The following is a 26,778-nucleotide window of genomic DNA, read 5'->3' on the forward strand; positions in this document are numbered from 1 at the left end:
CAAAGACCTAACTTGTGCACAGTCATCAATCAACGTCATATAGATTCTCTTCGTGTATGATGGTCAATAAGCAGTTGCGCGTGAATCTTGACCATGGGAAACAGAGTACTTCATCTGTACAATTAGAATAAAAACTGGATGGCTCCTGTACGCCTTGTCAAGACGTCATTAAGTGCTGGTGAGGTCGAATGAATTGATTCAATATTGAAATAATTAGGTTCATCTAGAGACCGCATACTATTCTGTCCATTAAAACCTATTAACGCACCTATATAAACAGAATGCATGTTCTACTAAGAAAATTAAACTGAAATAGGCCTAGTTAAAAATAATAACACCTCATTCGCATGTTTAATAAATGGACACGATGTAAATAATGGCAAAGACGATTGTGACGATAATACCTTACACTATGTAAGAAAGGAAAAGATGAACAACAAATGAAAAATTTGTTAACATTTATTAAAGCCCTACAATAAATGATCATGTAGTAGTGACCCCTAACACATGACCTCACATATGTTCCTTATTCATTTCAATACTTCCTAAAACATTTCTTCTTATCTTAACCTCAAAGCATATCCCCATCTCAAAGTATTTTTGGGAAATGTACTGTCAAAGCCTGTGAAACAGTTTGAATTAGGGGCTCTACTGTGAGGGTATGTGTGTTGAAGGAAGAAGTTGTGGGTGTGTAAATTTTTCACGCCCAGTAAAAATATACTTAGCAAAAGTAAACCAATGATTCTGCAAGGTGAGGAGGGGACAGCATCACAAGGCAGGGTAACATATCGAAGTCTGAAGCCCTATCAATTAGCTACAAAACAATTTCATTACTTTCTTTACATCATACTTTTATTATCATTATTTTTGTTCTAATGTTATGGGGGTAGAAGATGGCATGGCATAATAAAATCTTCTCTTCCGAACTGGATAAACCAATGAACAACCTCATCAGTCTAATCAATCAATTGACCAATGAAAATTCAGATTCTTCACAGGATTCCTCGTTTGCTGAATCTCAAAAGAGGAGGGCAGCACAGCTGCACACACTTGTATGCAGCCGGCTGAATACTACATATAGAATTATTAATTTGTTATCAGAACTTCAAATAACATTGCATGCTTTGAAGTAAATTACATTGTAGCTAGTACTAATCTCTACATATATATCATAAATAATTCTAAAATTCTACAAGAAAAAAATTATCATAAATATTGGTTTACACTGATTAACAATTCTACCATGTGTTAACATCTATACGTTTCCCATCTCCTTAATAACAAATTCTAGTAAACAAAATATTAGTATATTGCACCAAGTGAGGAAAGCTCTTCAAACTAAAAACCTGAAGAAAGAAGAGAACCAAAATCGAGTACCAAAATGGTGGTTAAAGATGAAAACATTTATATACTCTCTTATTTAAAAAACGGATTTCGTTTCCTCTGGAATGCAGCTTGGGAAATATGTAAAAAAAGGAAAATATTTGAAATATTGTTTATAGTAACTTAGCACTCTGCTCACATTGTGTGAAATTTACAGAAAAAAAATGTGATGGCTGACGATTCAGATCTTGCATAGCAACAATAAAATTGAAACTTTTAGACAGTGCTAAACATTGTCTGAGCATCTGCAGTGATGGCAAACTTCAATAATTAAAAGATGAAATTTATCATTCATATACCACAATATCAAAATAAATACTAACAAAAAACAAGTATATTCACTGACAATAATAGGGTTGTATTTTGTTTACGATGATGATTAACAATTCCCATAATAAACAGAATTACAACCAATTGAAAGTCTCCCTCCCTGCCCATCCCTCCTTTAATGTTTGAATAATTTACATTTTCTCAATTATTTTAGGAGTATAAATTAACATACAAAAGGAGAATGTACCAATTTAGCAAGGGTAGGTTACTTGTTACTTTCTCATACAGATGGAATTGTTCATCATGGAGCCCATTCCAAGAGAAATTAGGAAAGGTTTGAACCCAAATAACATAAATTGTATTGAAATTAATCATCAAAATGCAAGTGAGAAATGGTGGGTTAGGTTCTGACATAAATTGGATTTTTTCGTCATGGAGCCCCTTCCAAGATAAATTTAGAAAGGTTTGGGCGAAAATTGTATTGAAATTTATCATCAAAATGCAAGTTAGACCTAGTCCTGTGCTAAATAAACATTATTTAGGCTGATCTTCTCTAATTTTATACCTCCATGGCATGAAGTATAAGCTCAACTTTTGGCTTAGGTCAACTTTTGTAGTCTAGCTTAGGCCTGCAGGAGCAGATTCAAAGGGGGTGGGGCAGCTGGCCCAGGCAACCCTAAATTTTTGTCCAAATTGGAGAGAAAAAGAAAATTACATTCAAATTTAAAGTCTGAGAGTGCCATTTCTGGCCATCTAGAGGTGACATAATCGTAAATTTTACAACCAGCCAAAACCATGGTTGTATATAGACCCTCCATCTGTCAAAGCCCCTCTCTGGTCAACTCTATTTCAAATTCCTGGATCTTCCACTGGTTTGCACTTTCTGGATTTGTGGTAAAATCCACCCAAAGCCCACCAACAACAAACCCTAAAGATTTGGGCTTATTACCCAAGAAACTACAATATAAATTAACAACATAACAAAACAAAAACCAGACTTAAAATTTAACACCTTTCCTTTCTCTTGTATTCTTTTTTAATCAACTATAATGGAAATGTCTGTGTTTAGGATCTCTTAATTATGATCAGTAATTAAGTTGTATAATTAAGATAACAAATGAAAGAAGTTAAAATTAAAAAATGTAAATGTTAAGTGTCTGTCCTAGAATTTAATGTGGTACTGTAGGGTCAGAATTCTTCAGGCTTGTCAGCTATGTTGCACTTGTCCAAATTCTATCCTACTCTTGTAATTTATTGTTAGATAGTATACCTATATAATATCCTGCTATTTCTTATTTTGAAATTCATTACTTTGAAACTAACAGCAAACTAAAAATATCTATCAATTTAATCTATATACACAAAATATTCTGTACAATATGATATTTTTCATCATATATATAATTATAATTGTAATAACAGTAATTATTATTAGTACAGTATAATTATTAGTTACGTAGTAAATATACTCATCAGCACTCATTGTTTAACGTTTTTATATTTCTAGAAAATTATGAAAAAAAGGGGAAAAACTGTGTCAAACTATTTAGTTGTATGGCAGTGCTTACAAACTGAGGACCAAAATGAATTGTTTAAACACTAAACAAAATTTGAGACCAAAAATATACAAATGCCTACTCATAAAATTATCAAAATAGAGGGCGCTATAATTATAGAAAATCATTTCCTTATTCAAAGGGCAGTTGGGCCTACATGTACAGGCATATGTACTTCCACATCCATGTCGTTTGTACACATGGGGCTCAACCTGCTGTTTGGGCTTGATGTCCTGTCTGTTACTTCTCCTGTTGAATCACCGCTAATTTGGCCATCTACTAAAGATTCCTGCGATGGACCTGTCTTCATAGTGTCTTTCTGTCTTTTTGTTTCCTCCTTACATTCTTCTTTGACACGTAAGAGTAGCCGACGAATTTCCTTATTATTTGGAGCAAGTTTTAAAGCATCTAATAGATCTTGCAAAGCAGAACCAAATTGCCTTCAAATGGGAAGAAAATGAAAAAAAAACTATTTAAAAGACGTAAACCATTTATTAAAACTGTAATACAAAATGCTAGAGGAAATCCTTTCCACCAAAAGTAATTCATCTGTTTAATGATATTTCTTAATTAATTTTAACAACAACAATGATAACAATTCTCTCATCTTTTTAAGTTTGTAAGAAAATATATACATATACATATATACATTTTTCTGTAAATAAGTATAAACCATGAAACAATATAATTGTACATACTTGAGTGCTCTCTTTGCACGTGCTCTTGCATATAAGGCCTCATAACACTTCGGTTTAATGTCCAGTGCTTTAGTAGCAAACTCTAAAGCAACACTGTTCTCCTGAAATATAAACATCAGCCAATCATTAAAAAGCTATCAAGCGTAAAAATTTAGTCTAGTTTCAAATATTTGAAATTGGGGGACCTTAGGCAGCCACAGTGCAGTACCAGTACTGAAATATAACGGATACATTGTCCCTTATCCCGCCTAACTCTCACGCAAGGGTTAACAAGTACTGTAGTTCAGCCTTGTGTCCTTTCCCAGCTGGATTATGGTCATTTTCAACTGGGTGGCATATCTGTGTCTTAGGTCTGGTATAGGCATTATTATTTCCAAGGATTATAGGAGCACTGGAAGGAAAAATGGAGATGACGAGGAAGACTAAAAACAACATAGAGATGAAGGAAAATAAGACAAGCAAGGCAGGACAGATATCATGGGGAACAGCTAGAGCTGTGGCAGCTAACAGGGAGTTACAAATAGAGGCATTCTGTGGAGGCCTTCAGTAGCACATGAATCACATTGGAAAAAAATAATTATATAATAAAGCACCCAATTATTATACCATACCTCTAACTTGCGTTTGCACCTTGACACATTTAGACAGAAGTTGACACGCAATTCTTTGAAATTCTTTATATCATCCCCAAAACTATCCGTTGGAAATTTCTTTAATGCATACAGGTACCGGTGGCAGGCATCTCTCCATTTCGATTTCTGTAAATTTTAGGGAAAAAAATTCTCATCAAAACAAAAAAAAAAATAAAACAATTGTCTCTCTTTATATATTTTTAAAAATGTATCACATATGTCATTAGAAAAAAATTGAAAATAATTATACCTTATATAAAGTGTTACCATCTTCCATTAGCTTTTTCAAAAGTATCAGCATAATGTCTGGTTTGGAAGTTGCCATCGCCCATGATGCTGGACCTAAATAAAATAAAACAATTATCTGGCTATTAATAATAAGAAATCTATTTTTACATAGCGCAGAATGCTATAAATCTCTATGCGATTTACATTAGAAGCAAAAACTGGAACAGAATTAAAAGAAAAGATGATTAAAACAGTGAGCGAAAATCTTCTGCAATCAAAACAAAAAAAAAGTTAATTTTAAGATTAATTTTTATTTATTTATTTCATTTTTTTTAATAATATTAATTTTTAACTATTTACGTATCAACCAAATCATTCCATTTCTTATCTATTAGGATGAAATAAGGTGATCTGACCTTAACCACTATAGTATTTTATCATAACTTTACTTATTAAAGAAACACATCTGAACTGAACTATAGGAAACCCCCCTTCGTATGAACCTGGTTACGGGCCTGAATTATAATAACTATAAACAACTATTATTATAATAACATTTCAAATGTTACACAATGAGCATTAAAATATACTGGTTTTTTTTTAAACATTAAGTCTCTGAGAATTCCTCAGTAAATACCTAAATGCAATACTAGGTTAATGGAATAAACAAGATGGAAGTCTTTCATTGCATATGTACTCTAATGTAACAGCACCCCCTTCAGCTTCTACTTACCAAGTTTAGCACCTTTCTTTAGCAGCACCTGTACAACACTAGCATTCTTACATCCGATGGCTCTGTCCAAGGGTCGCATGCCACTATAGTCTACATGCTCTATCTGACCTCCACTCTCTAGTAGTAATTGTACCTGAAGAGTAAAAGGTACAAAAACAATAAGATAAAATATGTAACAATTGGACTAAAGAAGGTTCATCCTGCCTGTGCCCTCAAGTGGGGGTTGGGTTGTCTCGACACCGCTTTCCATTCTCCCCTGTCACCAACTCTGCTCAGATCAACCACTCTACCGCCATCTTGGACACAATCTATCCAGCGCTTTCTAGATTGTCATCTCTTCCTTTCTACATACTGCAATTTCATATTATACCTATCAATTGAATATCTGTTTCTTTTTTATTTACTGTTCTTATTTATACTGCAAAACAAGCGTCCAGTATAAAGGTACTGTTCACCGATGACTAGGCCAATATTGAGTCTTAAAGAGTCATGAGAAATAAAATATCTTGGTCATGAAAGAATTTTAGCCAAGCACCCTGAGAAGGCGACAAGCATCTTCCATTAAGGTACAACCCACTTCATTAATATCATTATGTTCTATATTGCCAGTAAAAAAAAAAAAATTTTTTTCCAGACATTAAAGTTCCTTGAATCTTGATATTCACTATTAACAGGGCAAATCAGAGAGTGTTGGGTAGTAGAATGATGAAATTGAAATCTGACATAATTATTATGTAAATCACACCCTCTAAATTACAATGGTATAGTCCACTTAATTACTGGCTATAACACTGAATGAATCACATCCCTATTGTACAATGGTATAGTCCACTAATTTGTATACTTATCATAATGAGCAATGACTAATTCCGAATTTATTGAAACAAGGCTTACCACTTGGGCATCTCCAAAGAATGCAGCCAGATCAAGAGGGGTCCTCCCGCTTCGATCCATATGATTCACATTAGATTCCCGCTCTAGCAACGACCTGACAACATGGATATGACCCTTCAAACACCCCCAGCAGAGTGCTGTTAGACCCTCCTTATCAACCGAGGCTACTGAAGCACCTGTTAAGTAGAAAATAAATAGGAAACTTGCATAACATGTTATGTAAGTACATTTCTTTACCCAAGTCCTTGTCCACACTATCAAATAAATTTAACATGAGAAAAAATGCGATATGCCCATATATAGGCGCAACATGACATCATCATGCCCATACATGGGCACATCACATTAATTTGTCACATAACTTTAAAAATGTGGCAAAATCTTTCTGATAACTATAATTATCTATGAGAATAAAGATGTCAATGGTAATGATAGTAAAAGTAAATCCTTGCCAAGCTTACAGGGCTCATAGGGTTGGAGCTTATCTCCAGTTTCTGTAGCATGAAGCAGATGAGAGTGTAATACTCCCTGTGGGTGGGACCCTAGTTCACCGCAGGTTACTCCCAGCAATTTTCTGGTACTTACTGATACAGCTGGGTAGACTGAAGCAACGTAGATAAAGTGCCTTGCTCAAGGACACAAGCGAAATGCACAGTGAGGGATTGGAAACCTGACCTCAAGGTTAGGAAACCAAATCATTCCCGCTGCGCCAAACCGCTTCCTAATGGTGACGATAACTACGACAGTAATGATGCAGTTGCATAACACAAAATGTTACAACATACAAATATTTCATAGGATCTATTTCATACAGTAGGATCAATACAAAATCATGCGACTTGTTTCTTTGATAAATAAGTAGAATAAATTATAAAATACAGTAAAAGTAATAGAAAGTAAATATATAGAAATGCTGGTGTTAATGTATCTATATTTTTAGCCTTGCATCATTTTTTTTCAAATATTCTTATATAACGCAAAAAAATAACAAATGGGGATTTCCAATGAATTGCATAGTTTACAAAAGGATTTTACACACAGAGATAAAAATAAAAATGTTGATTAGTCAATTTTATACAGCCTAGTCCTTTAAATATGGTGGCCAATGATATGTCATCAAAATAAGTGTTAAAGAATGGTTTTATAAAGAGATTTAAAATGAAGAAGAGCTGTACAATTAAAGCCGAGAATGGTAGAGCCTAGCATAGCCTTGTCTTATATAATATCAAACCTGTTGCTGTCACTGTACATCCTGTAAATGATGGTTCCTACTTGACCTAGTACAGTTAATGATAAAAAAAGAATATTATGTATTCTGAAGTTACCTTTACTCAGTAAAATTTCAAGAACCGCAACGTGCCCTTCTCCCGCAGCTATCATAAGTGGTGTGCGACCATGCTTGTCCATCTCCTCCAATCCCGCATGATTGAACAACAGAATATCCACCACTTCCCAGTGGCCCTTGCGAACAGCGCAGATCAACGGGGACATCAGGCCTTGGTTGCGTGTTCTGACATTGGCTCCACGCTTCAGGAGGAATTTACATACTTCCACACGTCCATTTGTGCAGGCTGCGGTGAGAGGGGTCTCACCTAGTAATGTGTCCGTTTGGTTGACGTTTACGAAACAGTGACCGTATGATACATCATTCAAATCCAACAAAAACTGACAAACCTTTAGGGGAAAAAAATAAATTTTAGAATGCATTAGAATGTTTTGGATACCATACATCACTTTTAATCATGCTTTACTTCCATCTTACCTTATGCCTACTTAGCTTAGTGATTATTATTACTTACATCTTTATGCCCCATAGCAGATGCAGCAACTGCAGCTTGCTGGCTTACAACCTTCTTATTAAGTTGAGGAGACTCTCTTGAGGACCAGTCATATTGCAGTAAGAAGCTTACTACATCAAGATGTCCTCTCTCAGCTGCATGAACCACGGCACACTTACGATTCCTATCAATGTGTGTTACCTAAGAAATAAACAAGTAAATCATTTATCAATACAACCATCAACAATCCCATCATCATCATCATCACCTTCATAAACCCCTCCTTAAACATCATCATCATTACCCTCATAACCTCCTTCTTCAGCATTATCATCATTACTATCATAATTACCCTCTTCACTATCATTATCAAAACATTCGTTCTTGTAATTTAATGTAGCTTAAGATCATACCCTGAACCTTAGGGAAGAACAGTGTACTTATACTGACTGAGTATCCAAAATAAAGAAAGATTTCTATTCTATTCTATAGCATTAATATTATCAGCATATCATTATTAGCCAAATTATCATCATTGTTATCATAATCATTATCATTTACATGACTACCATTGTTTTATCATTAATGCCAGTGTCATTGGTTTATACAAAAATTACCCTGAACTCACCCGTGCTCTCTTGATCATCAGCATGCGAATAATTTCGAGATGACCGTAAGCTGCTGCGTAACACAGTGCTGTCATACCATCATCTGACTCAGAATTCACACTTGCATCAAACTCCAACAAGAGAGACACCATCTCAGTGTGACCTTCCTTGGCAGATATGCACAGTATGGGGGCGCTGTGTAAGACATCTGTTTTCTGGTTGGGATTAGCGCCTGCCAACAGAAGCAGACGACTGACCTAACATTGTTTAAGAAAAATTAGAGTAATAAGTTCTGTGCAGAAAAAAATATATTTTGGATGTATCACATTTTCTGTGAACAAACGTCCATTATTTAACAAATCTGGTCCCCCCCCCACCCCGCATGAATCGTTGGACAGTGGCTAATAAACATAATATGGTAAATAGTTTTGAAGAAGAAATATTGCTGCCATTAGTGATAAATGATTAATGAAAACTAATTGTTTATGCAACAAGAAAAAACATCTCCATGGTCTGAATGGTAAGCAGTGGTGTATCTAGGGGTGAGGGGAAGGGGAACACGCCCCTCCAAAAATTACTTGTGCCCCCCACCCCCCGTTATCCTAAAAAATCACGGTCAAGTAGCTAAAAATCACCTTATTTTGCAAATTAATGCTCCTTAACTGATCATCGAGCACCCCCACTTCTCCTTCGCGCCCACCCATCAGCACCCCTATTTCAAGACTTTCAGATACGCCACTGATGGTAAGCAAAGTAACCAGTCAGCACCACAAACCATTAACCACAAACCATTTTAGGAAGGAACTACCAGACATGCTAGAACTCTTTGTAATTTGGATACCCTCTTTGAGAGGAGAGCAGCTCACTGCCTCAAATTTGCTAAAGGCCTTTCCCTTTCTAACCATTCTGCTGATCGGATCCCCTACCCGACAACTATCTCATGGTAGAAGTCTACACAATGGAAGTAATTATTCACAGCTTAAATGCAAAACCAGAAGATTTTCTAATAGTCCATACATTAAATTACTCAATATCTCATAATCCCCTCCCCCTCCCCCAATTACTCTCCCCAGCATTTGAGGCACTGTCTGCTCCCCTCTTTTAGAACAATGAAGTTGCTCCACTTGCACGTTTTTATTCTGTATTTCAAACATTTGAATTTTTTCCCCCCCCCTTTTTTGTGGATTTTTTATGTGATCTTTTGTAGTTCGTAAAAGTTGTCATCAATTTGGCTTTTGGCCACGAACTGTAACTTGTTTTTTTAATGTGAATGTGAAATACATGAAGTGAAATATAAAAATCACTGCAACCATTAAACACCAAATACGTTAACCACCACAACCATGAAACCACAATGGCCTATTTAAGTTATTCTCTGTAATCCTTCTTGAGGGAAAGCATACTTTTTTGGATTGTGTTACTGTTTAGTATATTTTTAGACATAATAAATACCGTACTAATAGTACAAAAATACTAACCTTCACATTAGGGAAGAATATATTGCGTCTATGAGCCAAGCTCTTGGATAGGTTATCAGCATTCATGTGCATCCAGATTGCCTGTAACTCCCTTGATGAGTAGCCCAACTGCCTGCCTAGCGTCTTGTAGATGTGAGCTTTGAGAATGTGGTGGCCTAGCTCAAAAGCTTGCTCTGCGTTCAGACGACTTGACTGCCGGGTCATCTTGAACCCTATTAAAGCATGACCGTACCTGAAAAGATATGCAAATGCTAATGTTGTACCATTTTGAAATATATGGAAGAGATTCACATATTATAGACAGATATATAGGCAGTTAAACAACCACAGATAATTACAGATAATAATAAAGGGAAAGGCAAAGGAAACTATGAAATCAAGGAATTGCTACAATAAGCAGAATACCGATGATGATGAATACTGTAACAATAACAATAATAATGATGATGATAATCACAATAACAATAATTCAACAATAACAAAATTACGACAATAAAAACAAAAAACAATAATAGAAATAATAATAATTGATAAATAAAATGTTTATACACATAGAACACACACACACACAAAAACCAGACACATCTCTATATCTACAGACTGCGTAAGATATACCTGTGTTCACATTGGAATTTTGGACTCTCTCCATCATCCCTCCGGTTTAACCATTCCCTAAATGATGGATGAAACAGCATCCTGGTATTATCCCGTCTCTTCAGAAGGAAGTCTGCAATTGAAGCCATCCGCCTTTGGAATTCATCCCACGGTAGAAACTTCTTGACATACCCTGCATTGACAATTTCATAGATCTGCGTATCCGTTAATGGAAACAATGCGGCTAGGCTCACGTTGAAAACCGAGCTCACTTTTTCAAATGCTTTTGAATTTGAGAAGCAACTATTGCACATCTGTAGATAGACTTCAGAAATATTTACTGGCAACTCATTGAAATGGGGTGAGACTACTCGGAGGTCACCCTTACTGATTAGGTCAAGGGTCAACTTGGTGTACAGGAATGAGCCCCTGCTATTGGTCTGCAATTGCGCCTGGAACTTGAGGTATGATTCCTCGTCTAATTGTCCATTTATAGACACCACTGAGCGAATGGTGTCGCTGTTGTATATGCGATGCATTACGTACTGTTCAATGTCTTTCACTATAAGCTCTGAGCGGGGATTATTGCCTTTGTCTAGACTCATTTTATGGAATGGTAGTAATTTTGTGATATCTTGTAATTGAGTTCTTACAGTTATTACAAGTTTTAACCATGAAGGAAACTTCATTATGTTTTTAGTTAAGAAAGAAGCTATTGTATCTCCGTAATCGGATTTGTGAAACTCCGCCTCACTTAATCCATCCACAAGGATTAAGCACGAGTCCATCCCGATCCGTCCCTGAAGTTTTAAATTGTTCAACGGATCTAAAATGCCTCGAGTTAGAACTTCTGAAGGGTTCTGTGAGCACTCTCTGACAGATAGCAATGTCTGTAAATGTGGCTCTGCTAGGAGCTGGTCTCTGTAGCATGGAAGACTCTGTGCTAACTGAGCAGCCATGTTGTGGACCATGTCTGGTACCAAGCATGTTGGACTGTTGTCAGCCTGGCATATATGAAACGCAACCACTCTTGAAGCTAGGGAAGTGAATGCAGACGTGGAAGGTTGATTTAATGGAGTAGCCTTTGCATCTAGAGGAGAAAAGACATTTTTGAAATAAAGTCACAATAGAAATGATTATTCTTACATATTCTGGGTATAATTAAAGTAAGACAGGAATTATCCTTTTACACTTAGTAATAAAAGCCCAGCCTTGAAATTATGAGATGTACAGCTGCTATCAGACAGATGATTTTGCTATGAAGTAGACTGGAGATATAAATTCCAACAGTAGTTGCATAGTACACTGTATTTATAGAAGTACCTGTAAATTTTATAAGTTAACAACATATATTTCTTACCTGGGTAACCAAGTAACTGTGCAATAGGACTTCTCGAGACAAGATGACCAAGCAGAGCAGTCTTTCCCATTCCTACGTCCCCAGTCAGTACAATGCCCTTAATTTTGGGATTCTGATCCTTACTAAAGCACATCTCCATCTCGGAAAACAGCCAATCACGGCCAATGAACATATCATTATCCATGATACCAGGAACCTCAAAGAGGATTGGTCGAAGGAATACCTGAGGAGGTTTGTACGGTGCATAGCGAACTGGAAAGAGAGGAGATGCCTTTACTCAACATTTTTACTGCAGCAAACATTAAAATATGATCACTTTAAAACAAATGAACTCCACTACTGAGTAAAGAAGTGCATTTAAACTTGATACAATAGAAAACAATAAAATCACAAACTTTATAGTATGTTTCATTGTCGTTGTCATTGTTGTTGTTATTATTAATATTATTACTATTATTATTATTATTATTATTATTATTATTATTACTATTTTATTTAACCATACCTTGAGTTTGAACTATTGGTAATCAGTGACTAGCAATTAATGCTGGTATGATATTTGTCTAATTTCAAATTGAGTGAAGATATTATTTTACTAGTTTTAGTAAGTGAATCTTTGTATTTATTTCTCTAATGAACTGTGATTCCAATAGTCTGCTTAAGGTGACAACCCTATCCAAGATGCATGGTGTCCATGGAAAGTAAGCTGTTTACAAGGATTAGTGTTGTCCCTGCATATGCTGTTGATGATAGTAACAATGAGCTTTCGCAAATGCAGCGCAGACATCCTCTAGGACTAAAAGCAATGAACTGTGACCGTCCTTGATACCTGTCTGCGTTCTGATCATTCGCAGTTTCACAATTGAAAAACGAACGGTAGTGCGTGACATCATTAAGCTGACACACGCCCTCTTTTTTAGGTGTCCTAAAGAGGGCTTATTAGCTGCTTGGTATCCCTAAAGAGTGCTGATTGGCTGCTTGAGCTAGTCGTTCGTGATTCTCCACAGACGATAAATTGGTTAAAAACAGTTCGTGATTTTGCCAAGGACGAGAGGCTGTGGGGGTCGTGCATGCGCAGATCGATTTTCATGTCAAATTACCATTTTGAGTCCATCCGTTGTTGATGCGAAAGCTCACTAATTTTTTATATTGGGGGTTTTAATCATTTTATAATATCCGTTGTTGTTGATGACATAATCCCAATCAGCGTGTTCATTGGTTGCATCGCAATTCAGAATTGGGACGTTCCTCCTTCAAAAAACCGTTTACAATCATAGATCATACTATTTCCCACTAATCTAGACATGAGAATTGACCTTACCTTTTATATCTATGTTTGATCTGCTAATATTTTTATCCTGGTCACGTAACGATCTTCTCGTGAGCGAGCCTCTACCATTCATGATGTGCGACTCCTCACCTGTGTCAATTGTACCTGTACAACAAATCACAAGATATAAGCATTTGAAATATGCACACGCTTTGCATTGCGTGTTAACACAGATCAGACTTCATAAAAACAAATAGCAAAGTTATTTAAAGTAATCATATATCCAAATGGAGTTGAATTAGTCTCAGTTTTGTGTTTTTATTAAGTTTTGTTTTGTAAAAAGAATTAAAAATACTGAGCGATAATAATAATAATAGAAAAAAATTTTTTTTTAAAAAGTGAATAAAGAATTTTAAACTTTAAGAAAATATAAAAAATATAATATGTAATAATATAATTAAAAAAACTTAATTGATAAAAATATCAAACAATAATAATGACATCTTTGATACATTGAAATAGTGACTTGTGATTTGAACTTTAAATTCATTTATGTATCATTACTTGTATTATTTATCAAATTTCAGGATAAAACAAATATTATAATCTGTATCATGCAAAAGTAGGAAGTAATTAAAGAATAAATGTACAAACACAAAATCAGAAAACTTGTAGTATAAAGTGTTCACCAACATACATAGCTACACTTATACATGCACAAGATAATATTCATTTTTTTAACACCAAAGTCAGGACAAATACCTATGCTTTACAAATGCCAAGAAAAGAATCTCAAACCAGGTGTACTAAATACAAGGCACTTAGTGTTAAACATGCACTAGAACAACTGCACTAGAGCTACTATGTAGCATCTCCACTGTTTTTAAAACCTGCCTGATGTACTCTGAATATATCATAAAGATCTTCGCTATTGTGAAGCATGGCTATAAATTTCTATTCTATCCAGATTCTACTACTACAGAGACAGAAAACCATTTACCACACACTGAGAACAACAAGGATTTACTATAAAAGGTTCAGCCCTTTCATAAAGGCATCATCCTGAGCTTTGAAGTACTTTAAAAATATTATATAGGCTTCCTTTTAGATATATATAATGTCCTCTCAGTGGGTCTTATTTGCCCCAGCAAAGCCTCGCTTCCTCTGCCTCACAAACTTACAAATAACACAAGGGCCCCATTATTCCGCATGCCTAGGATCCCCAACTAAATTGTGGGACCATATTCATACTTTAATGTTTGTTAAAAAGTAAACATCCTGAATATCCTATGATATGATTGGCCATGATGCATTAACCATATACCTATAAATCTACTGTACATATAGCTACTAACTCTTAGTATACCACCTTGAAACAAAAAGTACAGACAAAAAGAACTTTTTATTCCTTCACCAAGAAAAAAATAAATAAATAAAATTTAATTCTAATAGAAAATTTCAAAAATATATCCAAAAAAATTATAAGATGCAGCAGGTTACATCAGATGTCCCCAGACTTTTTAAACCAAAAGCAAGTTCATGCAAACATCAATCAAATTGTGCAAATAGTGTGGAGGGAAAAAACCACAAACAAAAATCGCATAACTAAAATAATTGAAATAAGAATATAGAGAGTGACATATACCATAGATTTGCCACTCACTGGCAAGCCTCTCAAGGCTGTTGGATGTACTGCGTGATCTCGGTCCTTGGGTGAAAAAAAAAAACGGAGCAAAAATGTCTACGGATTACCCAATATTCAGTCTTTTCAGAATTAAAATAAAAACATATGCATATATATATACAAAGCCTACGGATGCCAATGTACATATGAAATACTCTTTGTTGTTCTTTGTAATTATTGGCTGAGTATGTACATGATATTATGCAAAGCAAATAAAATATAGATTATGATGATATATGATAATTCTCTAATCATATCATTTGAGAAATGAAATCCAAAGAAATTTTTATTTATGTTATTTTTTATGTATGTTATTATTTATTATTATGTTGTTTTTATGTTTTTGTTTTCAATGTGTGAAGAAATCAACATATTACCAGATGGTTTTATACAATTCTTCAATGAAAACAATTTGTTGACAAACTGTAGCAATGTTCGTAAAATAGTCATATATTATTCATAGCAAATTTTGTTCTCTACACCATAAGCATAGCCAAAGAAATGTTGGCAAGTATTGTCTTTATTGCGTATCCATTTAAGCAGGTGTTTGAGCATAGGTATGAAAGACATTAAAACACCTTGGCAGTCATTCTCAATGAACCATCGATCAAGACACAACCGAGACAAACGTCCGCCTCAGATTCATAACAATGTAAAGGGACAATGCTCAATTTATAAAGGTCAAAGTTGGTGATACTGGATTGAGTCATAAAATTGGTAATAAAATCGTCATGGTAATACAGATAGTTGATGAAGAGAAAAACATTTGATATGGAACAATACTGTAAGTCTCATTTGAGTCCTATCCACCAAATAAATCAATGGTATAAGTGCGATGGTGTAAATGTAAATTTACAGTATATAGACTCACTTGAATAAGCTTGCGATACGCTATATATAATAAAACATTAAACATCAATTCAAGAATTGACAACTCTAATACCATCACCATTATTATTATTGTTTATATGAAATACGACATTATGTTAACATTTCATTACATAGCTTCTATAAACTATGTAATTTTATAGTTTTTTGTATTTTTATTTAGCAAGGAAAATCTTCAAATGAAGCATATCCATTGGGACATCAACATGCCCAACATTTTCTAAGATTGAAAGTAGGACCATAGGATCTTAACCATGCTGGTACAAGATGTGAAAGAAATCTCATTTTAAAAATATTATTTATATACAATGTGTAATCTTCTCTTTTCAGAAATCACATCCTTAACATTACCCACTCCGAATTACTGTACCATAGAGCTAGCATAATATTACAGTAAATAGGTATCAAATTAAAAATTGAACGGAATGAAAGGCTGTTATCATAAACAAATTATGACTATTAATACCAATAATCATCAGATGAATATTGATGTCATTATGATAAATGTTGATATCAAATGATACATTTTGAAATCATTATATTAATATACAGTTGTAATGAAATGATGAATGATCATAAAAAATGTTAAATTTTACTCTACTACTTTATTCAATTCATGCTTTATGTATACTTTTGTACTTTTAATCATTTATTTTGAAATTGCGACATAATATATGTTTGATTATTATTATTAAAATATTAATACAAATTGAATATATCGAATATTAAAATCAAACATTAAATAACAAATTAAACTTACTGAATGTTGCTTCTTTTGCAGCTAGGATGTTGGCTAGTCCAGGGGGCGGAGTTTGAGCTCGAGGTCCTGTTTTAGAATCCCTCGTTTCCAACACAGCATCAACACTAGCAATACGATGTCGACGACCCATTTCGGATGATGTGGGCTGGGAATGTGCAACATTCATCTGAAATGGCTGTCTCGGATTTGCCTGCTTTATTGAACGTCCTGGTTGTGTTTTATATCCATCGTAAACCTGTTTCTGATAGTAACCTCCAGCTGTTTGTGGCTCTGCGATGTTCACAGAATGTGACTGAGCAATGCTGGACCTTGGGCTAGAAGACTCTTCCTTGTCTATGTTTACTGGGAAGGGTTGGCTCATACTATGACTAAGCTGGGTCCTCACGGAGAAATCAGTCTGGGGACTGGAAGACTTGGGGTTGGAGGGTATATTACTAGAGATTTGTTTATTAAACATCTCATCTTTGCTGGTGAGAGCCTGTGCAAAGTTGGCCTTCACATGAGTAGGAGTAGCATTAGCTACTTTAAATGTCTGATTAGAGGGTTTAGTGACCGTCTTTGTGCTGGAGACAGCCTCAATTTTCGGTTGATCCTTGTTAGGGGATTGGAGCTTACCTCTCAAAGGGTAAGAATTATCCAAGTTGCTGTTGAAACGCAGAGTCAACACAGCAGGCTCTCCTGTATTATGTTCACCCATTCCGTTAATTTCATTTGAGCTATTCTCACTTTGAGTGGGCTTATGAGTTGGGTTAAGCATGAGTCGTTCAAATTCTGCACTTCTTCGCTGCACTAAACCCTTCCCTCGAGGAATCTGACTGCGACCCTTCCTGAGGCTGACCTCTTTTGTCATTCCCTGTATTTTGTCATCATTTTCCTTGTTCACATTTTGAGAATCTAATGGTTTAATTCCAATTTTCACATGATCCTCATGTTCTTTACCCAACAATCTGTCACCTATCCCTGACTGGGCTGCTACTGATGGTATAAATTCTTTATTTTCCTGAAAGTTTTCTTGGTTTCCAGCAACTCCTTCATGTACCTCTTTCTTACCATACATTCTTGAATGTTCCTCAAGATCCTCAAAGCTTACATAATCTTTGACGCTTGTAATTGTCTTATAAGGCATGTGGTATTGAGTTGCATGTGAGCTGTTACTTTTAGTACGTAAACCAGTGTCAATCTCTGACGTAACCTGCAATTTATCTAAATCTGGTCTATAAAATATTTGCGAATTATCTGTCAATAAGTTTGATTCCTTATCCGGTGCTTTTTTATTTTGGAATTCATTTGATATTTCCGATGAATCTGATCTATCATATCTCATACAAAATGACAAAGGTTCGCTGACATTTTTTTGAACTGGACTGCGGAAAAAATCGTTAGCGTGAGAAACTCTTTGGTGCGGTGGGAATGTTGGAGAGTGGTGGAGATCTTGAGGACTATTTTCATGGTTCTCTGATGCTGGAGAGTGTTTACTTGGATCTTTGGGTAATGGAATTGACTCAGTTTTTTCATCAAGTGTGGATTTTGTTGAAACTGGTGCTGTAATATAAGAATACACTGTTAGAGTCCATTAATTATATTTTCTGAAACAAAGACATACCCCATTGATGTCATTTAACTAAATTGTGATGATCTACATGTCATTACCAAATTAGTATGTGGGATAATTCCATGGTTCAGCATGATTGTGTAGTATCAATATCAACTTATCTAGAAAGTTAAGCAAAGAAAATGTCTGCAGCTTTGAGACTCAAACTGTCATGTAGATTTAGAGTATGTCAACTGAGCCAACCTGCCTTGGCAATTCCCAATATTAGCAGTTGCATCTCATTTATTTTATCACTTTATTTTTATTGCTTATAAAATAAATGTAACAGACTTTAAATGTTTTCATATGTTCTGTTTTTACTGACATAGAAAATAGAATGCTTTATTACTCTAAATTTCAATACAGTATTTATGGTAATGTAAATAAAATTGGTTTTTAATGCACTGAAGCAATCTTCTTCAGTCAGACTGAGGTGCTATATATAATAGTAAAAAAACTATAATTTTAAACTTCTTCAATACCTTTAGCAATTGGTTTTAAGTCTGCAGAGACAGTATCTGCATCTGATGCATGCTTTGCAGGGCTAGTGGTGGGCTGTGATAGAGCAACTGGTGTAGAGAATGGGGTAGAATCCTCATCGGTCCATATACTTGTATCGTTCAATGATGACACAGTAGTGAATGTATCTTGTGTGGTGTTCGGTGATGCATGATTAGATGCAACGCCTTCACGCAGAAGTTGCACTGACTTTGGTAGAGGAACAGCATTTGAAACTGGTTTTGGAGCACCATTCTTTGAGCTGTTTTCAAAGCTGTTTTCATTGTTCAAATCAGCTCCTAATTCATCTAAGAATTCGGTGGAACCTCTCTTCTCAAACAAATTGCCAAGTCTTGATATCAGGGCAATTGCAGCTTCTGATGGGGGTGGTGGAGGTATATCGTCATCTAAAAAAGTGTTAGGAGATTTAAAAAAAACAGAGTTTTTGGTAAGGGTTATGCTTGATACGATTATAAGTAAATATTATTTATTATTTTCCTGGTAAAGCACTGTTATACAATCATTGAAATTATTAATTTACAAATGAATAATTAAAATTAGATAAATTTAATATTTTTATTGTATTTAATGTAATGTATTTATGTTTTCATGTACACTTTGTACAGATCAGACAGGTTACTTTATTATATTTTTTACTAATTTGACCTTTAATACGGTTAATATTTGGAAACAAAAATGAATATGAAAAGACTATTAAATAATGGCACATGCAAGAATCCATACCAATGAGAGATGAAAATTATCTGTTTATTAACATTCCCAAATGCATTGACTAGTTGTTTATATTGGAAGGCAAGCATATTAATAACACCCACAATGCCTATGTAATACATCTGATTGTTATACTGTAATTTTCGCCTTATTGCACTTCAATGCAATTCACAGGAAATGATGCTATTTGTGAATTTATTTTTTTAAATGAATTGCAGATATAGATGTTGATTATAGCTAGCAGAAACATACAGTTGACCTAATTCATTTTGCAAGCCCAAGTCATCAGAATAATTATAGTAAAAGTTAATATAAAAAATAAAGCGTAATAACAACAGTAAAATTTTAATAATCTGAAATGATAATATTGCTATGAAAAATAATGATATAAATGATGACGTATACTGATAAAGATGATAATGTGGAAGATGATGATGATGATGATGATGATGAGAATAAAGATGATTATTGAAGATGATAATGATGATGATGACATTTGAGGATTAAGGTATTGGTGGTGATGATGATGAGGATAATAATGACAATATGAACAAAAATGCCAAATATAATAATGATATATATGTATACTCTACATTGACAGATGATGCAATGAGTCTCGAATTCATGAGATATTCCTCCAAAAAACGAAAAAGCAAAGTTTGTACATCAATGGTAAATATTCATGATGTATTTATCAATCGATCACATTATATAGACACACAACCTTACCATCATAAAAGCTCTCTGTGAGGTTATCCATTTCGTCACTCTCTGATTGGCTGGAGTATTCAGCAGAGTACGACTCAGAGGCTGAGTCAACCTCTGACGGCGGTGTTGCCGTATTTCTTGAGGGTTTCACTGCCTGCAGCTCAGGAGCTGTTTAGAGAGATACGCAATAAATGAAAATTAACTTATGTATCTGATATAATGTTTAAAGAAATACAAATCATTGTTCAATAATTTACTGTGTGTACGCATCACCATCATCATTTAATTTTAATTTTTTTTCATTTTTATTTTTAATTTTTAATATTTAATTTTTAATTTAATTATTTTTTATTTATTTAAATTTATTTTTATTCATTTATATATTTATTTATTTATTTATTTTTATTTTTTTACTGTACCTTTAAAGGGGAAGTCTACAAAGAGATTGAGAATTTCATTCCCTACATTTAAAGTCTTAATAGTTTACCTGGCAAATCTGATTGTGTATTGGGCAATGCCATTGGCTGGATGGTTGACTCTAGTTCCTGGAGATCTGGGAAGAACTTCCTCGGTTCTTTTAGATTTGATGACGTTTTAGTAGAAGCAGGTGGGGATGAAATGTTGATAACATCTTGAAAAAACTTCCTCTTGTCTTTCATACCTAGCAAAAGAAAACAACTTCATATTAAAGATGTATTGTTTAAATGCATACTTGCTGAAAGGCCAATGCTCAATAAACTAGAAGAAAATCAACAATTACAAATCAAGTAATCACAGCATACATTTCCTGAGCCTGTATTTTTAATACTCTATCCCTGAAAAGCAACATAAAAGTATTCTCGGTAATTAACAGATTTGATTGAACTTCCATAATAAAAAGTTACATCAGTGGTGGATCCAGGAATTCGAAATAGATGGTTGCCCAGGGAGGAATTTTCACAGGTGGAGAGTCAGCCTAACCATGGTTTTGGGGCTGAAGTAAGAAAATTTATGATTATGGCACTATATGTCCGGAAATGGCACTTTCAGATTTTCCTTTTTTTCCCCATTTTTTTTTATAATTTTGAAAAATTGTGAGGGGGTGGACCCTCCTCCTTGAATCCACTACTATCATTGAAAACTGAATTGTTTTGGTCTGGGTTCATGAAGCAAGTCACTGTTTCATTTGTATTTTGTAGGGATTTCAGATTTTCTCACAGACTGTACACCTTTAACATCATGAACTTTCCATAATGTGATGATTGTAAACTACTCTAGAATCAAATCACAACCTGTATTTATTATGGCATTCCCACGCTTACAATTAGCATTTTTGTTGAGCCGTTTGAATATATACATCATAAATGTTAACATCCTCACCCTCCAGTGTTTATTATAGATGCAAGACAACATATTAATATGATGCTCTATTAATTAGTTATTACTAATTACTGTAATTTTTACGAGTTTTCCTTTAATACTTACTGCCTAATATGCCTACAGTACTTCACAATTATTGTAAATGCAGTTGCATGTTGTTTTTATACCAGAATAAATAAATAAACTTTCTTGATTTCTGGGATGGGTACTTCAACCTTGCATATTAATGACCGCATTTCAGATTGCTTGATTATGATTTATTTATTTATTTATTCTTTCTTTAGACTGCATGCACTTTCAGTACTTGAGTACTGATTTTCAAAGTGGTACACAAACCATGAAATAGAAAGAAGATAATACAAAATAAAGTCAAAAGAAGATTCAATGTAAAACTTAAAAATTAATAGAATGTTGGAATGAATCTAGGGTCATTTCTTTAAAGTTAGTACTTATGATTAGTTCCTGATTTAGATAAACTCTAATACTCTACAGGTGAGGCAAATCAAGTAAATGAAGATGGATGAAAAGAAAGCATGACCTTTGAAAAGCATATTACAAACACCGAGACTCATCAATAATGATATGGGTCATAAAAAATATTATATTAAAAAAGAGCATCATACAAGTTTCTCTTTCCATCTTGATGCCAGTCCTACATTTGAAATCTGTTTCTTGGGAGAGTAAAGAGAAGTCTTATAACTTACCGGATATACTCACGTAAAAGGCGAACCCCGCCACCCAAAACAAATTTTTGGAAGATTTTTGTATATCCAGCATATAAGACAACTCCCCTATTTCATCGTCGGAATCCCTACTTTTTGCTGCTTTTATGGCCTTGATACTGTATCCAGCTGGCTAAAAACGGAGGTAAAACCTAGGGCCAATCTTCCAAATTATACCATTTTATGGGCTTTTAAATGTTCATTAAAATCTTATTTCCCCGCATTAATTGCGTTCATTCATAACAACAGTTAGTAGTTTCATTTCAGTAGTAAATTTATGTGTTGCATACGATCCGCACATCATTTAAAAATAAAAAAATTGTATGTGTTGCGAGTATAAGATGACCCCCCCCGTTTTTCAATTGTAATTTGCTATTTTAAGATTTGTTTTATACGTGAGAATATCTAACTTTAAAGCAGCCTACAGTTCTTTATCAACTACCTGCGTACTGCGGTTTTACTGGTATGAGCTTCTCCAGCCTCCGGCAATATTGTTACGTTAATTATCGGTCTGTATGCCTTGACTTATTACACAGAATTTATAAACCAATTTGATTAATGGAAAGTATGTAGGCTATGACATAACTAAAACGAACACGTTTAAAACTGATATTGAAATAATTAATGTATCCTTGCTTTTCATCAGCCAAAAGATGTTCCAAATTAAATCATATTTCTTGACAATTTTAAGACTTATTTTAATAAAGAATTACGGCTATATGTTTTTAATCAACATAGTTAAAAAAAATGTTTCATAACTGGAAAACTGTAAACAAATAATTTTAAAAAAAACAATGGAATGAAAACCAGGAAATTCATAAGGAGGAAATTTATGGTTTTACAAGGAAGGAAATGAAAATCTCAGAACCAACAAGGCGTTAATTCAAAACTATATATATATATAGATAATACCACCAGCAGAAAGTAATGATCTTAGAATGGTAGGCATGGATCTAAGAATAATAAAATTTTACAAATAATTATAACAGTAATAACAAGAGCGACCGTTCACCGGTCCACGCGTTCCGCCACACTTAAAAATGGTATAGGTACAAGTTATTACATTGGGTTTTTTGGAAGAGTTAATAAGATAGAAATCTTTAAATAATTAGAATGTTTATTTGTATAAAAAAAATTATTATTTAGAATGTTGTTAATTTGTACAAAATTAAAAATATCTTAAAATTGAAAAAAAAAATATTTCTTAAAATTGGAAAAAAAAATTGAATACCAAGACGCGATTCTAACCGACTGCAACATCCATGCTACATGCTCTATTAGTGCATGTAGCATTTCCTGCATGTCCATTCAAAACTGGTGAGGCTGGATGCTTTTAAATACTGGTAACAAGAACAAGAACTAGAACAAGAACATCAGTGAGGCTCTGGGGTCAGCGCCTTTCGCGGATCCAAAAATAAGTACCACATCATCATTTACATTTCAATGAATCCTTGGAACAAATACTGGTAATTCTCGCCCTGGTGAGCATTTCATATTGTTCCCGCTAGCAAAGAAGAAGATATGGTTAAAACGATCTACCATGATTTGGACCCCAACAACGGAGAGAACCTGAATGGCAAACTACTGTTTAAGACCACTTTAAACTTATAATGAGTAGATAAGAAACAAACATTCTTTAATGAGAACTTAGCCCAGAATCTGGTACTAGAAGGTAGGCCGCAATATTTTTAAGCTACTTACAGCTTGCCAAATTCTTATTTATATTTTAACAAGATCTCCCATTATTCAGTAAAATTTACCTGTATACTGTTTTTACAATGATGTTTGAAATAGTACATCATGAATATTCAATGAGCTACAGTGCCTCATACATTCCTTGAGGAAAATTTCTATTCAGTCATGCACATTCAGCATAGGCAAAATTACTTTACAATAATATAACATTCCTATCCTACTGTACCATTTACCCATATTCCTGGGTGATGAGTGAGAAATGTAGATAATGTGCCTTGCTCAGAGGAAACAAAAAATGACCAATGTTTTATTCGAACCTCTGACCTAAGTTTGAGCGACCACTGCAGCAACTACTCTCATATGAACTCTAAATAATCCTCGGAAATTAAAGCTTAAGAAACATGAAATTATTAGTTGAAAAATTCTGATTAAAATTATTTAATATAAAAATATAAAAACTGACATCAATCATCCTATCAACAGATAAAAGCTGCAAACATATCACTTGATATCAATCAAGATTTACAAGCAATGCAGAGTATTGCAGATGATAAAATGTTACTGCAGCAGCAGATAATGACATTTTCATATTTTTTATCAAAATGATAAATGACTATGAATTGTTTTGACAGCGAAGATGACATCTTTTATAGGCTGCTCCATTACTATCACAAAAAAACTAACTTTTTATTAGGTCTTAATGTTATTGCCCAGATATAGATTGAACTCTCATGAATAAAAAATATTTAAATATTTTCCAATGCAATAATTTTGATATAGATAATAAAATATGCAATTTACGATAAGGATTTGTCATAAAACTAATTGTCTAATTGTCAATGAATGTATTGCAGTTAAAATGTTAATACTGTAAAGGAATTTACTAATTTGATAGGGAAGAATGAGAGAAAGTATGCTATGTATATGGTTAGGTTATACCAGTATAATTACATGTAGTTATTAATAAATTTAATTAGTTTAAATAATTATGAACTGTAATGTAGAAACATTCATAAATTTAGAGTAGGTACTATACTTACCTTAGGTGAGAAGCGGGTGTATGATGGCATTCAGTATGCATCATACAATCTTTGGTTTGTTTTAAGGAAATTTTACATTCAATATCATAATGTTTTTCAGGTACAGTAATATATTTTTAGATCTATGTTCAACCGTCTGTGTATTTCATTGAACAGGATATGAGCACTTAAAAAGTTTATTTCTTGAATACTTACCTGGATAAATCGATAAATGCTTAAGTTTCCTTTTAAGGCATTTATCGGTAATATCCAGGTACCGGTAAGTATGTCACTCATAGTCTAACAACATCACTGCTGACTTATTTAATTTAATTCATTACTAAAGCAAGCAAATGCCCCTGCCTCCTGCTGGTGCCAACACTAATAGTGAGTAGTAAGTATTGATATTTTACAGTGAATCTCCCATTCATTGTGAAAATATTATATATAACTTGATAGCAACAACAAATTGATTGGAACCAAGTAACTATTTTACATTTAAACAGCTTTAAAATCACTTTGCCACATTGCACCCACGTTACATTTTATCACATGATACCATACTAAAGGTTAACGTTTCTTTCTCTTTCAAGACAAACTATCGTGTTTCACATTTACAATTAATAACTGAAACATAACCACCAGGCAGTCCTTCTTTCGTAAGCTTTTGCAAAGCATACACTTACTTGCTGTAATCCAGGTCTACTCTACGAATCAGTAATCCTCATGCCAATCTATGTATATGTTATATCTACTATAAAAATCATGAAGTTGCTGCTTCATATTGACATTTCAAACTAGGTTAATGTTTACTATAAAAGCTTAGGTTGCAAATTTTGGATCCACATTCGAAATGTAGGTTTCTATGTCATGTAAAATGAATGGACTTATACTTTAACAGTACTACAGTATATAATGAAGCTAAGTTACTTCATTGCAACCATATGCAAATTAACAGTTCAAAACTAATTGTTGAAGCCAACTGGACTAAAAAAACATTGCAAAGAAACTAAAAATGGCTAAAATTCAGGAGCCCATCCCATTCCAAAAGTTCCCACTCTTTTCAGACTTGAAAATAGTGATTCAACAAAAAATTAGAGCTTTGTTTTAGTGATTGCTGATACCATTGCTATACGATCCTCCAATGTTTTAGGTCTATATAACTTGAAACAATATTTCAGATAACAAAACATAAATTATGTTGAGAGGTATAGAGTTCAACTAGAAAATAAAACTTTGAGAAGTCTGCTAGAATTTGTTGAATATCTCAGTCATATTCCCTATTGACTATATAGTACAGGTATAGCTGGGACACCATTCAGAGATTTCACACCTCAAAGGACAGGAAACAACAGAAACTGAGAAGAGGAATTTCCAAACAAAAATAACAACAAAAGATAAATATATCATGTATCAGGAAATAAGTTATAGGATAGAGGTTTAAGATTTTTTTAGTATACACATAAAAGAGAAGAGACTTCTTCAGTCTGACATTGGCTTAATTACTTTGTAATTCATTTTCTGATAGTTGGTAGGACCTCTATACTGCCACTAAATTTGGCAGCTGATTAGTACAAAATCTTAATCGAGTTAAATTAAATTTAACTTGATAGTTTGGTAATTTTGTTCTTTTGCTATTA

General features: G+C 33.9%; 1 protein-coding gene across 3 annotated transcripts in view; it reads right to left on the minus strand.

Annotated features, from left to right (window-relative positions):
* Positions 1–441: 441 nt before the first annotated feature.
* The window catches only part of LOC117107978 (protein TANC1-like), a 64,200-nt gene continuing 37,863 nt past the window's right edge, over positions 442–26,778 (minus strand). For 2 of the 3 annotated variants that reach the window (XM_033249788.1, XM_033249790.1), the window contains 18 exons: positions 20,831–21,004; positions 20,365–20,511; positions 18,888–19,310; positions 16,815–18,356; positions 15,128–15,190; positions 13,534–13,647; positions 12,213–12,464; positions 10,874–11,942; positions 10,259–10,490; positions 8,801–9,037; positions 8,194–8,373; positions 7,720–8,068; positions 6,395–6,570; positions 5,501–5,633; positions 4,790–4,881; positions 4,519–4,665; positions 3,908–4,008; positions 442–3,649 (listed from right to left, as the gene is read on the minus strand). In XM_033249788.1, coding sequence (XP_033105679.1) covers positions 3,346–3,649; positions 3,908–4,008; positions 4,519–4,665; positions 4,790–4,881; positions 5,501–5,633; positions 6,395–6,570; positions 7,720–8,068; positions 8,194–8,373; positions 8,801–9,037; positions 10,259–10,490; positions 10,874–11,942; positions 12,213–12,464; positions 13,534–13,647; positions 15,128–15,190; positions 16,815–18,356; positions 18,888–19,310; positions 20,365–20,511; positions 20,831–21,004 — 5,735 coding nt within the window. In that variant the 3' untranslated portion in view covers positions 442–3,345. The remainder of the gene's footprint in view (positions 3,650–3,907; positions 4,009–4,518; positions 4,666–4,789; positions 4,882–5,500; positions 5,634–6,394; positions 6,571–7,719; positions 8,069–8,193; positions 8,374–8,800; positions 9,038–10,258; positions 10,491–10,873; positions 11,943–12,212; positions 12,465–13,533; positions 13,648–15,127; positions 15,191–16,814; positions 18,357–18,887; positions 19,311–20,364; positions 20,512–20,830; positions 21,005–26,778) is intronic. The other variant, XM_033249789.1, reaches the window with a different exon arrangement.

This window comes from Anneissia japonica, unplaced genomic scaffold, assembly GCF_011630105.1.
Source record: "Anneissia japonica isolate Jap-2015-1 unplaced genomic scaffold, ASM1163010v1 scaffold287960_len3192837_cov198, whole genome shotgun sequence".
In the NCBI taxonomy this organism is placed as follows: Eukaryota; Metazoa; Echinodermata; class Crinoidea; order Comatulida; family Comatulidae; genus Anneissia; species Anneissia japonica.